Consider the following 14324-nt stretch of genomic DNA (forward strand, 5'->3'; position numbering starts at 1 on the left):
ACATTTTCTGAACAATGGGGAGGGGCTCAGGAAGGAAAGATATTTTACTATACATACTTACCACAACTTAGGTTGTTTTCAGCTTTCAGAACTGAGGTCGGGATATTCCAAAAATCATTTTGCCAGTCGACAACGTTCCCTTTCACATTACAGCTGAGGTTGGACAGAGTTTTGGAATTCATGGTAAAATTCCAAAGACGAAAGTTGTAAATGTCCCCTTTTAAAGAGGCTATTTCATTTTGGTTGGATCCCAGCAGCAGTTTCCCATTCCCAGGAATAACTTTGCTAATGGTAGAATTGCATATAACTGTTTCATAGCTCCTTTTGAAATTCACACTGACAGAGCCTAAAGAGCTGTTCCAAGTTAGGCATAGTTGTTCAAAGTTTTCTGTGAAAATGTCTTCATTTGAATCTACCAATAACACCTTGTTTAGCAAGCATTCTATCCCAGAGATGGAGAGGAAATAGCCCCTTTTGGCCTTCCCAAAACTCAATAATTGTGTTGATAAAGCATCTGAGTAGGAGAAAGCTATCCAGTCATTGTCTTCATTGCCAATTTTTGTTGCTTCAAAGCACACAGTGAATGCACTGAGTTCTGGAATCGAGACAGTTTTTGCAACTGACACCCGGTTAGCATCTGTGGCCTGGGGGATAATGACTTTCTGATTCCTCAGGGACACGGCAACTAGGACAAAACACAGCAACAATAAGAGAGAATACAGAGATGCAAATAAGTTTCAGAATAGGGACTTGCTAAAACCTCTGATAATCAGATCCCTGGGCTTTTAGATCAATTCACTGGAACCCTACTTTTCTCCCATTCTTTGCCACTCCCACCCTTCCTTTGACCATCCCATTATTATTGCCAATTCATTGCCAATATCCCTCACACTGGGTTTCATTCACCACTTTTCCTTGAGGATCACTTTCTAGTGTAATTGTAATTTCTCCCTTGAGTAATCTCCTAGCCTAAACACTCACCTCTATCAGGCTTTCTTTTCACTAGCTATTTGCAAGCAATGGGAGCAGATACTGAGTTATTTATAACACAAGGCAACACAGAGAGGCCCAACAAAGGGAATCCCTACTCATTCAAAGTTTTGGCCAAATTACAATTCAAAACTCTGGGGAACAGAAACAGCCAAGTCACTAACTAGCGAACAGATTTCAACATTTGAACTGTGGAAAACACCCACACGTGATCAGGGAGGCTATAATTCTATGCAGTTTCTACACTTCAGTATTATAAGATTCAGAAAGGGGAAACAGGCAACTTTATTGGCACAAAGTTTTCCTTTTGTTTTTGTTTTTGTTTTTTAATTAGGGGAACAATCTTTTTTTTTTTTTTAAACAAAGTTTGAATGCAATGCTTTTCTAATTGTGTCAAATATACCATAGATATTTCCACTTCTCTTCATCATAATATGGTGAAAATGAAATTAGATTTCTTGCATAGAGATTAATGAAAACCTAACTAGCCAATTTAACCAAAATGGGAATGGAAATGAGAAAATGCTTAATATACTAGTCAATCTGTTTCCAAATGACATGGTCTTTAGCTCTTAACTTTACTACTAATCCTCTTTAGCTCCTATACATATATAATGTATAAATTAATGATGTTAAATCTCAAAGAAGGTGCTGAGCTGCATTGATAGAAGGGAATTTCCTCACCCACAAGTTTCCTACACCAGTAAAATCATGGGTCTAGTCCTTATTTCATTCTTGGTGAGGAATCAGTATAGGGATTTAGGAGAGTTGCTACTGTGATGAATAATTTGTACAAATGTTCCATTGATTTCAGAAATATTCATTCAGCACTGAAGATATTTTGAGAGCAATGCCACTTTTCTGGCATCTATTAAACTCACCAAGTTATAGGCATCATATCTTAGGAAAAACACTGATAAGTAATAAAGTACCCAGATAAAGTTAAGCAGTTAATGTGAAAAACATTGAGATTGGTTGGAAGGGATGTGTGTGTGTGTGTGTGTGTGTGTGTTATCTTATCATCTAGAACAACTAACTACCTGTAGCTCACCAGATAAGATAAAAAATTATCACTGAAACTACAGGTTATGAACCCACCTAATTGTTTATCCTATATCATTTCATCTTTTTCACAAGAATAGCATGAGGGATTTTTGGCTATCTTTTTATAAAATTAAAATCAGGGTTATTGCTCTGGAGAAATGGGAAGGAAAAAATATAAAAGTTGAATCTCCTTTCATCAAATTTTCAACTGTTCCCCATTCAAATAACTCTAGAAAGTTTTGACTCTCTCAAGAAGGACTGTATGGGAACAAAAAATTTGAAAGAAAACCTATGAATAAAAGCATGAAAAGGGGGAAAAAAGACTATGAGTACTGAATGTGGATCATAACACAGTATGTTCACTTTTTTGTGGTTGTTTGCTTTTTTTTTTTCTTTCTCTCTTTTTTTTCATTTTTGATCTGGTTTTTCTTGTGCATCATGATAAATGTAAAAATATGTATAGAAGAACTGCACATGTTTAACATATATTGGATTACCTGCTGTCTAGGGGAGAGGTGAAAAGGGAAGGGAGGGAGAAAAATTTGGAAGACAAGGTTTTGCAAGAATTAATGTTGAAAACTATTTTTGTATGTATTTTGAAAATGAAAATCGATCTTTTAAAAAAAAATAAATCAAATAAAAAAGAGGCATTTTCTATAAAAGAAGTCAAAAATTATCTCCCATCCAGCATTTTGTCATCCCATGAATATTTTCCCTGCTCTTTAACATCATCTTTTCAATGCTATTTTATTTATTGGTTTACTTCAATGTTAGGATAACTACCATTGCAATTCTAAGTTCAAAAATGAAAGATTAGATTAACAACCTATTGTTATAAGAGCTTAATACTTTCCTATTAAAAAACAATAATGTTTACTTTCCAAAAAGTTATAGATGAGAAGACTGGGAATTCTGAAGAATAAATTTGTGTTGTGCACATGTGGTAAGGCATTGTGGGTAGTATTAGCAGGAGAGAAATGAAAGCAAAAATTGAATTTCTAACTGCTATTCAAACGTGGCCTCCTTGCAGTTTTTCATTGATATCAGTACATGCTTTTTCTTAAGGTGAATATAAAACACGAGAAAGGTCTAGAAGTTGAAAACCGGCTTTCTTCCTCCTATGCTTATTAAGATGTTCCCAACTGTGAAGAAGTAAGTCATTTCCATATCTTTTTCAAGTAACTAGGATCATAGTTTAAAATATACTTGAGGATATATCACATAGTATTAGATATGAGAATATGTGCTATGGTAAATAAAATATCATATACTGAAAACATCATTTCTCTTAAGAATTTTAGATGTATTCTGCTGATTACTTGAGGTTCACTGTGAGATTATTTCAAGTCATAATAAAGATGATTTTTTTTTCTCTAAAGTCATCTCATAAGATTTCTAATGTAGGAGCCTTAATATTTATTTTTATTCATAATGTCAGATTATAAGTATATTTTATAAATTTGTTTTAGAACAGACAATAATTTGTTTTTACTGGACCTATGATTTCATTGGTTCCTAAGCAAACTCTTTCTACTAGTGAAAATCAGCACCTAACTTTTTACTCATCTTCTAAAAGAGCTACCTGAGATACTGAAAAAATAAGTAATTTTCTCAGCGTCAGTCTATATTCAATTACCCAAATTGAATTCCAAGAAAAAGTAGGGGAAGCGTGGACAAAAAGGCATTAATAGGACCTATTAGCTGATGCTATTTGTACTCTCTTATTTAAAAAGGCTTGCATGTATACATGTACCCTAGTATAAATCCTGAAGGGGTAGCATTCCAAAAACCAAAAAGAAATCCACAAGTATGGGTATTTTAAATTGGTTGCTAAGCTAATGTCATAATTGCATAGACCTAATTATTAATAGAGAAAATATCTTCTGTATATTTGAAAAAGTCTTTATATCTTCTATATCTAAACAATCTAAAGTAATACAGTCCTACTGTGTTCAAATCCCAGATCTAGTATGTTGAACATATATGTTGCACATTTGCCCCAAAAGTCAAATTGAAATCATAGACAATAAAAGAGCTTAAATCTGTCCTCGGATTCTGTTGTCTGTTTATTGTAACACATGTTAACTAAAAACAGAAGCTTGGCACTTCTTTCAGTTTACATACCTCTGATATAGCTGGCATTGAAACCTTTCTTCTGGATGCTAAAGTCACTTGAAAAGGACACATGCATCTCATTTGCACTTGAGTTAAACGATAAACCTTTGGCAGTTGCTCCACAGAATTTAGTCTGGCTTTCTCCATTGTCAAGGGATAATGAATCATAAATGCAGTTGGGAGCTTCTTCAATATCAAAATCATTAAATGTTATCTGAATGATGTATCCAGTTGGAGCTTGGAGTGTCCACATGCAAACCTGGCTGTTTGGATATTCGTTAGGGTAGCATGGAGAGGTAAAAGTCCCAGACGGACTGGAGAGTGTCACTCTGCAGTTGGCACAGCCCCAAACTGGTGGACAAAACAAATAAAAGAATATAAACGATGGGAAGCACCAATGCAGTAGAGAAGTAATGTCTAATATATTAGGAGTATTCAAATATAAGTTACAAACATTTAGAGTTATGATTATGACTTAATAAATAATATGACCAAATGATAGGGGAAAACAAAAACAAATGGCTCGAAATGTATAGAGGAATACCATATTTGAGGATGATAATAACAGCTGATATTTATATGGCTCTTTAAGTTTTGCAAAGTACTTTACATATATTATCTAATTGGATCCTTACAGCTATCTTGTGAGATGCATGATAATATTATCCTCATTTTACAGATAAGGAAACTAAAGTTTAGAAAGATAAAATTGTTTGTCCAGAGTTAGATAGTTAAGTAAGAATTTGATGTAAAAGTTCAAGGCTAGACAATCTTTTATGCTACCTGGCACAAAAATTTAAAAAGAATTTGGGGATGGAGAGAAAGCATCCCTAGATTGAAAGTGCATTTTTTTTTTCTTAAGGTACTACAAAAGAAATGGTCAATTCTTTCTTCCTTTACTTTTCCCTCCCTCCTCCTCCTCCCCGCTCTATTCTTCCTTCCTTCCTTTTTTCCTTCCTTTCTCTCTTTTTCCCCTTTCTTTTTCCCTGACTACATTTGTCTTTTTACCAGTCTAAGGAGCTTCTGGTGAGGAGCTCCCTCTATCAATGTAAGTTTGCATTTTTTCTGCAACATAGAGTTGCAAGAGTATTGAGAGGTTAGATTACTTATCCAGGATCACACTGCCAATATGAATCTACAAATTCCTGGCTTCAGAGACAGTAATTATATATTTACTATGCTATGTTGTGTCTCATCTTTCATACAGCTACTATATTAAACCTTCAAGATATGTCTGATAACATCACTCCCTTTTTTCAAAACTTTTTAGTGTTTCCCTATTATGTGCTGGAATTTTTAGTTGAAATTTCTAACCATATTATAATCGATCAATTTCACATTCACTGGTAGCCTTTGCCAGTCCTTTATACTCGAATTACATTAAATAACTTGATAGCAGAAATATGAACTGGAGCTATTTTCAAAATTTTGTAACTTTATTGAAATAAATACCAAATTTGGTTTTATGAAGTTAATAACAAAAATCTCTCATCTTGATGTTCAAGGCCCTCTGCATTGTCGTTTTAGGATATGTTTGCCGCTTTATTTTATAATATTGTCTTTGCGGATTTTATATTTCAGGTAAAGCCAAACTGTTTCCCAATCTCAGATTTGGCTCTATCAATTCTTATAGGTGATTCCTTCAGATGTAAAATGTTTTTGCTCTTTCTTTTTGTTTAATTCATCTCCTCATTGAAGAATAAACTATGGCACTTCTTTTTATAAGGTTTTCCCAGATCTCTTCCTCCTAAACTTTTCTTTTACCACGCTTGTGGACTTTCTGCATCTCATTCGATCCTGTATTGTACTCAATTACTTTTAAATATATCTTGTTAACTCTATTAGAGAATACACTCCTGAAGAATGGAACTCTCATGCTTTTTGTGCTCTCTCTCATGAAACAATCTTGCATTCATTGTGTATGTACATACATGTATAAATATATATGTTCATGTTGTTTAGTTCATTAGAATGGAAGTACTTTAAAAGCAAGAATTGTTTTATTTTGATCCGTATACAGTCCCCAGCATGTAGCACAGTGCCTGGCACACAGTAAGCACTTAATGAATGTTTATTGATTAATTTAATAGCTTTGTCATTTCTTCATCTTTATGCCCCTAGCACTTAAGTGCATTAAGTGCATTCATAGTATACATTAAACAAATGTTTGCTCAATTGAAGCCAATAACATATAGTAATTTGCCTTCAGTGGGCAATAAATAAATATTGCCCATTATTAAATTACTCCAAAGACAAAAGCATTTCCTTCAAAATAGGTGCTTAATTTTAAACTGTTATGCTAACATCTTAGTATTTAAGAAAATGTTTAATTCAGTTAAATAACTGGTGCTTACAGAATTAGCATAGCTTTTAAAGAATACTTCTTCATCAGATGTAGTTTGTGACAATGGAAAGTGTTTCAAGATATCCTCAAAACTACACACACACACACACACACACACATATACAGGAATTTATACCTATGATTTATGAAAGAAACATTTTTAGTGATCCTTCCCCAAAATGTGTTTGGGTTTATTAATATTATGTTTGCTTTTTACTCACAAGCTTAGATATTCAATAATCTAAAATTTATAAGAAAAGATTCAAACTATCAATTAAGTAGAATACACACTATATATGTAGATTAAAAAATATCTGTATTTTATTTCTCTCCAAGTTTCCTAAAACAGAAATTTTAGTTTTCACTCCACCCATTTATCCTAGTACCTCACTGCAACCAGCAAATACCACTTTCTTTATTATCCTTCAGGAAAGGAATTTCAGGTCCCAAAGGATAAATAAAAACATAGATGCATTTTAGCTGCTTTCAACACAGAGAAACTTGGTTGATATAATAATTGTTTTTATCATAGTTTGTATTTAAAAGGGAAACAAAATTATCATAAATTTACACAGAATTTAATCTAATTATTTATTTTTTTAAAAAGTGTTCAGGAAATATATGCATGAAAAAATAATTCAGGAAGGCAAAAAGACTTAATTATGTTACCTAGCATGGTGACTGGGGACTGATTCCTTAGAAATGAGGTGTGCTATACACACACACACACACACACACACACGCACACAATTGTGTTTTAATCATACATCCTGGCTTACCACAAACTCTAATAAATGAACAGTTTTTTTCTTTTATCATATGAAATAATATTGATAATATTTCTAAAATACTGAGTGATTGGCACATAGTAGGCATTTAATAAATAATAAATTTAATAAATGTTTGTTGCTTTCTCTCCTTTGACTAAACATCATGATTGAAGGTCACCAAGCAGCTCTTTCAAGGCTGTGGGCCAAAGCTGTTGTAAATTTCCACCATTTAGCCCATCAACTATGGCTTAGCTTCTTCTAATAAGGTTAAGAATGGGCATTTAGGTGCCACAGTTGATATAGTGGAGAATAGGAAACAGTAGAACCTGAATTCAATTCTGGCCTCAGATACTTATTAGCTTTCTGACCCTTGGCAAGTCACTTACATCTATTTGCCTCAGTTTCTTCCTCAGTAAAATGAACTGGATCAAAAAATGTCAAACTGCTTCAATATCTTTGCAAAGAAAACCCTAAATGTAGTCACAGAGGGTCAGACGTGATTAAAAAGACTAATCAACAGCAAAGTTAATAACTGAATTCAGGTTCTCCTGTTAATAATTTTTGCATAATATTTTGTTTCAAAATCCTTCCTGTCATCTATATCTATCTATCTATCATCTATCTATTTAAATATGATAATTCTCTGTGACAAGTAGCACAATATTCTCCAAATAGGACCACAAAGATTAAGTTGTGGTCAAAATGTAGTTATGACACAGCAAAAGATTTGAACCATAAATGGCTTCACTCCAAGGCTTGTCTCTTTCTACTCTCCCATGTTGTCTATGGAATTAGAACCCTAATATCAAATAGGATTTGTGACTTTATACAAGCTTCCTATTATCATTTTATTTCAGATAATTCAGGTAGATGAATGACATTTGAGACTTATAATAGACAAGGAATTGAAACTAAATAATCCCTCACCAAAGCATTTAAAGAGAAACAACAGTATTTCATAATTTCATTCAACCATATACTCTGATACCTGCTTCCTTTTCAATGATCCCCTCTCTCCCTCCTGCCCCCACACACAATGGGCCTAAAACCCATTTTCAGTTTTGTAATTTTATTGAAAGATTTAAACCAGATTGAGGCAGAAATCAAGTCACAATGGCTGTAGTATGAAAGCATTCCATATTCAGCTGGGGGAAACTACAGAATGAAAAGATCCAAACCATGTGAATTATTAGAAACCTTTTCCTAAACTTCACTGGATGTAGAGATGCAAAGAAAATTATTTTATCTCTGTCTCTCTGGGTCACTGTTATTCTCTTTCTTTCCCTCCTGTCGTTTTTTCTTTCATTTTTTTATTCTCTCCATCTGTTAATATACCATCTTTCTCTCTCAATATTTGTTTTCTATTTTAATTTCTCTCTGTCTCTGCCTTTCCCTTTTCTGTCTTTCCTCTTCTTCCTCTTTTTGCTTTACTCTCTCTTCCATTTTATACTTCCTCCCTCTTTTCTCCTCTCAATATTTCTGGTCTCTGTCTCTAAATATCTCTGCTTTTGCCTCTAAATTATATTTCTCCCGCTGTCTCTCTTTTTCTCTATCCCCTTCTTCTCTCCCTCTCCCTTTTTGCTCTTATTATCTAATGTTTCTTTCTTTTCTCATGTTCTCTATTTTTTTTTTTTGGTTTGTACACACACATCCCCCACCCTGTCTCCCTAGCTTTTTTTCTTTCTTTTGCCTCTTTCTTTATCTTTGTCTGTTTCTATCTCTGTCTCCCTCTTTGTCTCTGACTCTCTCTGTGTATGTCAGTCTCTCTGACTATCTCTCTTTCTCTATGTTGTTCCCTGTCTCTTTCACACACAGACAAATACAGACACACAAGCATAGTGCTATTTATAGCAGCAAATGTCTATAGACGCTGAAAAATGTGGTTTTGGGGAAGTTCTTCTCCCCTCCATGATAGAGATGTTCATATACTCATCCTGAAACAAATCATTTATAAATAAGTTTAGCATTGGCAAATGAATAAAGTTCTTACAATAGTATGGAGTTTGTGGGTGATCAACATCTCTTCATTATTTAAATAATTCAAGTGGAAATTAGAAAGCAACTGGTCTAGCTCTCTGATGCCAGTGCACTAAATTAATGCAGACTTCATATTTAGCTTTCATAATTGTTCTCATGACACAGAATCCAAACAAACATTAACCAATTATATAATAGATAGAATAAAATATAGAAAACCAGCTCAAAAATATCTCTAGATAGCCTACCTGACATAATTTGTCATTAATTAATTCAGTGAAAATGTGCAGGCCCAGTTACATATTGGAATTTCCAACTTCCTTTAAATAATAATGTGCATATATACAACAATCAATACATTCAACTTCTTGACAGGTTTTATCAGTATTATATACATGCAGTAATTAATACTAACAGGAAAGAAAGAACAATCACATTTAGAATGACCACTCAATGCAGGAATCTGTTCTTTTTTTAAAAAAAAAAATCTGATCATCAAGACACTGCTTGAATACTTCTGTGATGTGTACTACTTCCTCAAAAGGAAAATCATTTCCCTTTTTTTTTTTTTTTTTTTTTTTGGATAATGTTCAAATTTAGTAAATTCTTCCCTACAGGATAGAAAATCTCTTGGCTCACCAGAATTTCTACTCATTAGACTTAGTTCTTTTGCCTTCTGGAACAAAGTAGACCCATTACCTTCCACAGCAGTCCATTTCATTTTGGATAGCTCCTCATTTTTAGGAAGTATTTCCCATTTGCAATTTCCACCCATTTCTCCTTCTTCTACCCTCAAGCCAAACATAATAAGCCTAATCTCTCTTCTACATGGTAGTCTTTTACACACTTAAATATAGATATTAATAATACCCCCAAGACTTTTCAAGATTAAGTACACCCTTTTCCTTCAATTAATCTTCATATGACATTTTCTTAAAATACTTCACCATCTGAGTTGCTCTGATCTAAATACTCTATAATTCTCTAAAATGTAGTGTCCAGATCTTGAATTTATTCTGGACATAGTCTAATGAAGGCAGAGTACAGAAAATCAATTAACTCCTAATTCCTGTATGTTATATTATGTCTCTTTCTTTCTTTCTTTCTTTCTTTCTTTCTTTCTTTCTTTCTTTCTTTCTTTCTTTCTTTCTTTCTTTCTTTCTTTCTTTCTTTCTTTCTTTCTTTCTTCCTTTCTTCTCTTTTTTTGTGTCTATGGGAAGCAATGGGGTTAAGTGATTTGCCCAAGAGTCACACAGCTGATAAGTTGTCTGAGACCAAATTTGAACTCAGATCCTCCTGTCTCCAGAGTTGATGCTCTATTCACTGTGTCACCCAGCTGTCCCAAGTTATGCCTTTCTTAAAATAGTTTAATGTTGTCATACTTTCTTTGGCTACCATGTCATATATCCTCATCATACTATCATCTTCTACTGAATAGGACCCTGTTTGTCAGTAATTTACAAATTACAGTTACCAAAACTAAGTATCCAATAGAGAATCTAATGTAGGTTATAGTGAAACTATTACTTGCCCCTTAATTTTGACTGTTTCTATCAATGTAATCCAAAATGACAGATAGTAAGATTTTTGGACAGACACTTTAAATTTTTGATTCACAGCTTTCATTTAAGTAAAAATAAAACCATACACTACATTAGGTGCTTAGGTATCACAAACTAGCATGAAGGAACCAATGGCATGGTGAACAAAAGAGCAACTGACGGCTACTGTCAGGTTGCTTACAGTTATTAAAAGACTAGATTAGATGGATTAATCTGATATGCAAGCATTAGTGATGTGAAATGAACAGTTAATATCAAGTAAAGTTTGGGCAAATACAAATGATTAAAATATTATTTCTTGTTAAACTCGGTAATTTTAGAGAAGCTATTTTCAAATGGATTAAGTCATAGCTGTAGTATAGATTGAATGACTACTGCCATTAACCAAGTAATATTACAAGCCACAATTAAAAATAGATTAACCAGAAAGTCTTAACACATGCCATATGACTGCCTGAATCCACAATATGATTAATGTTGTTGTTAGTCATGTTTTAGGCTTAAATTATAACATATAAACAGGAAATCCTTCATTTTTCAGAAGAAAATTACCCTTGCCCATGCTTTCTTATAACTGTCTGATCTTTTCTTGTCCTATTAGCCATTTAAAGATATATAAAGTGACTTTTATTTTCAATTACTTAATGTTTACTGTTTATTTCATATAATAAAAGTAGAATAGTAAATTCAAATCAATAACTAAAGATTTTGAGCTTACCTTCCAATAGTTAGTTTAGTTAACTGAGAATTGACTTTTAACTCAATAAGTAGTATCTAACTTGAGACAAACTTTCCAAAGTGCTTTTAATTTGAGGGCATCCAAAAATTTCAGGTCTGTGCATATAAATGGAAGCATGAAAAAAAAATAGATCTAAACCCTGGAGTGTGCAAAGTATAGACAAAACTGATGTCATTTGTCCATAACGGGACACTTTTTCATATAAACAACTTCAGCAGTAGGAAACATCTAAGGAGAAAAACACTGCTTATTGTTGATGACCAAAAAAAGCAAAGGCAGAATGGTTTCTTAGTAAAACTTTCCATTTTATATGTGGGACCCAACATGTTTAAAAATGCCATCTGTTTCATTACTTCAGATTACTTCATCACTAATGAAAATTACTTTTAGAAATTAATAGCCCACAATAAAGAAACATTTAAACTCTAATTTTACTTACAAACCTAAAACATTAAAAGCTTTTGTTTGAAAATTTCTTTGCGTTTTTAAAAGTAAATTGTTAGAAAATCAAGCTTACTTGAAAATTCTCTACCCATCTGACTCCAATCTCAGCTGAATCTATAAGTCAAGTTACTATTCTATTCATCTCATGTGCAGATGTATTTTCTCTCAATTATAAAGGATATTCATCCTCTAGGCGGCATGTGCCTATCAAGTGCGTGCCAGCAATTTTACTAAGGATACAAAGAAAAGCAAATATGCATATGTTCTTGTCTATAAAGAGCTCATACTCTCATGGGAGAGACATTTCAAACAAGATATTTACAGGTAATCTCAGAGAGAAGGCAAACACCCATTAAAGAAAGTAGGATTTGATTTGAGTTTTGAAAGTAGTCAAGGAAGCCAAGAGGCTGAAGTAAGGAAGCATATTATTTCTGGCAGAGGGTAAAGCCAATGAAAAGGCATGAAGTTAGAAGATGGAATATTGAATGCAAGAAATAGCAAGGAGCTCAGGGAAGCTGATCATATAAAATGTATAGGGGGGAAGAAAGTATAAGAATAGAAAGATAGGAAAAGGAAATGTTGTCAAGAAGTTTATATGCCAAAAAAGATGATATATTTTATCCTGAAAGCAACATAGAATTATGAATCCAAAACTGCCCAAATGAACAATCATCTATGTATTATTTTTTAAAATACGAGAACATAAAGGAAAGTAGGAAATAATTAATAAAAGTATAGAAATCTTCCATTAAAACACTGTTAAATGAGAAGTCAGAAATCTCTGTGGAATGTCCCAGATATGTTGCTTATAGTATGATGCTGGGCAAGTCATTTCATTTTAGGGGTCTCAATTTTTCTGATTATAAAAATAAAGGGTGGGTTAGCTGGTCTCTCTCTTATCCAAACATTCTGATTCTATATCTATATATGTGTATGTATGTGTGTGTATGTATATATATATATATGTGTGTGTGTATATATATATATATATGTATATATATACATATATATATATATTTTTTTTTATATGTATGTATCAGAGAGACAAAGATAGAGACCAAAAGAGAGTTGTATAATTAACCAGGTCTTTCTTTAAAGCTACTCTATTCCAATTACATAATTTTCAAATATAATAGCTTAGAAGATTACTGGAAATTCAAATGACAAAAAAGAGGGGGGATGTCATGAAGGAGAGATACTCTGAGTCAACAATGATTAAGAAGTTACAAGGTCTAAGAGAGTGTTCATAGCATTTAGAAGATAAGAATTCATTTGTCTACTGTGGGCTAAGGCTTAAAGCCCTAAGGGATTGCCAACACAAGTTGAATGTGGGAAGAATTAATATGGTCCTCAAACATCCTGATTTCTTTGGGACATTCTTACTACACATGGAAATGTCTATACTTAGCCAACAGAACTAATTGTCCTCTCTAAATATTCCTGTGACTGGGAGTACAAATTAAGTGTGGTTATGACCAAAAAAGGGGAAAAAGGAAAAAAGAAATGGTTTCATTTATTTAGTATATCTGTTAACTGTGTTTACAATACCTATTTAGCTTACTCTGCGTTAGAAAAACAAACAAAAATCTGTTTCTACTTCCTTGGTGTCAATGAAACTGTTGTAAAAATAACTTCATAAGCCTTAGCTCTAGCAACACAAGTTAGCTCATTTTAGCCTCTACTGATCTGGCAATAAACTTTGGGTCTAATCTAGCTCTTTTAGTGACAAAAGAATTATACAAAAAAAATCTAATATAACATTTCCTCATTTAAGTTTCCTTAGCTCTGCTTTGAGCTTATCCCACTTATATTTCAAATATTTTGTATATATTAAAAAGTCTTTAATTATATTAATCTATTTGGGGAAAATATTCTTTGTAGGCATCTGTAAATTTGATTTTTAAATAATTTGTTGACTATATTCAATATAATTATTTTTCTTTGTAATTTTGTATATTTATAATATCAATATATAGGCATTACCTGAGTTTACAAGACTTTTGTCAAACTGCCAAATGAGTCTATGATAAGTAAAACAAAAATCAATGATATTTTGCCAAGATTTGGTATCCAGAATAGTTTGCAAATCTATTTGCTTATTGGCTTTTGTATTATCATTAAAAATCAAAAAGAGGGGTAGTGCAAGCAGAAGTTATATTTACAAATGTGCAACTTGCTATAGATAAGCAAATAAAATCACACCTGAAGACAAGCAACAGAAAAGACCAAATTACAAAGCTGTGTCTGGGCTGAATGAACTACTGAGCAAACAAGACATTATATTTCAAATATGAGATATAAAAATAAAGCACAGAGCAGTTATAGTGTTTTAGAGGTTT

General features: G+C 32.8%; 1 protein-coding gene across 3 annotated transcripts in view; it reads right to left on the bottom strand.

Moving 5' to 3' along the window:
* ADGRG6 (adhesion G protein-coupled receptor G6) overlaps positions 1–14324 on the bottom strand; it is a 172734-nt gene that overhangs the window by 86009 nt on the left and 72401 nt on the right. For all 3 annotated transcript variants that reach the window (XM_074309671.1, XM_074309670.1, XM_074309672.1), the window contains exons 3-4: positions 4159–4500; positions 62–685 (exon numbers count right to left, since the gene is read on the bottom strand). In XM_074309671.1, the coding sequence (XP_074165772.1) occupies positions 62–685; positions 4159–4500 (966 nt within the window). The remainder of the gene's footprint in view (positions 1–61; positions 686–4158; positions 4501–14324) is intronic.

This window comes from Sminthopsis crassicaudata, chromosome 4, assembly GCF_048593235.1.
Source record: "Sminthopsis crassicaudata isolate SCR6 chromosome 4, ASM4859323v1, whole genome shotgun sequence".
NCBI lineage: Eukaryota > Metazoa > Chordata > Mammalia > Dasyuromorphia > Dasyuridae > Sminthopsis > Sminthopsis crassicaudata.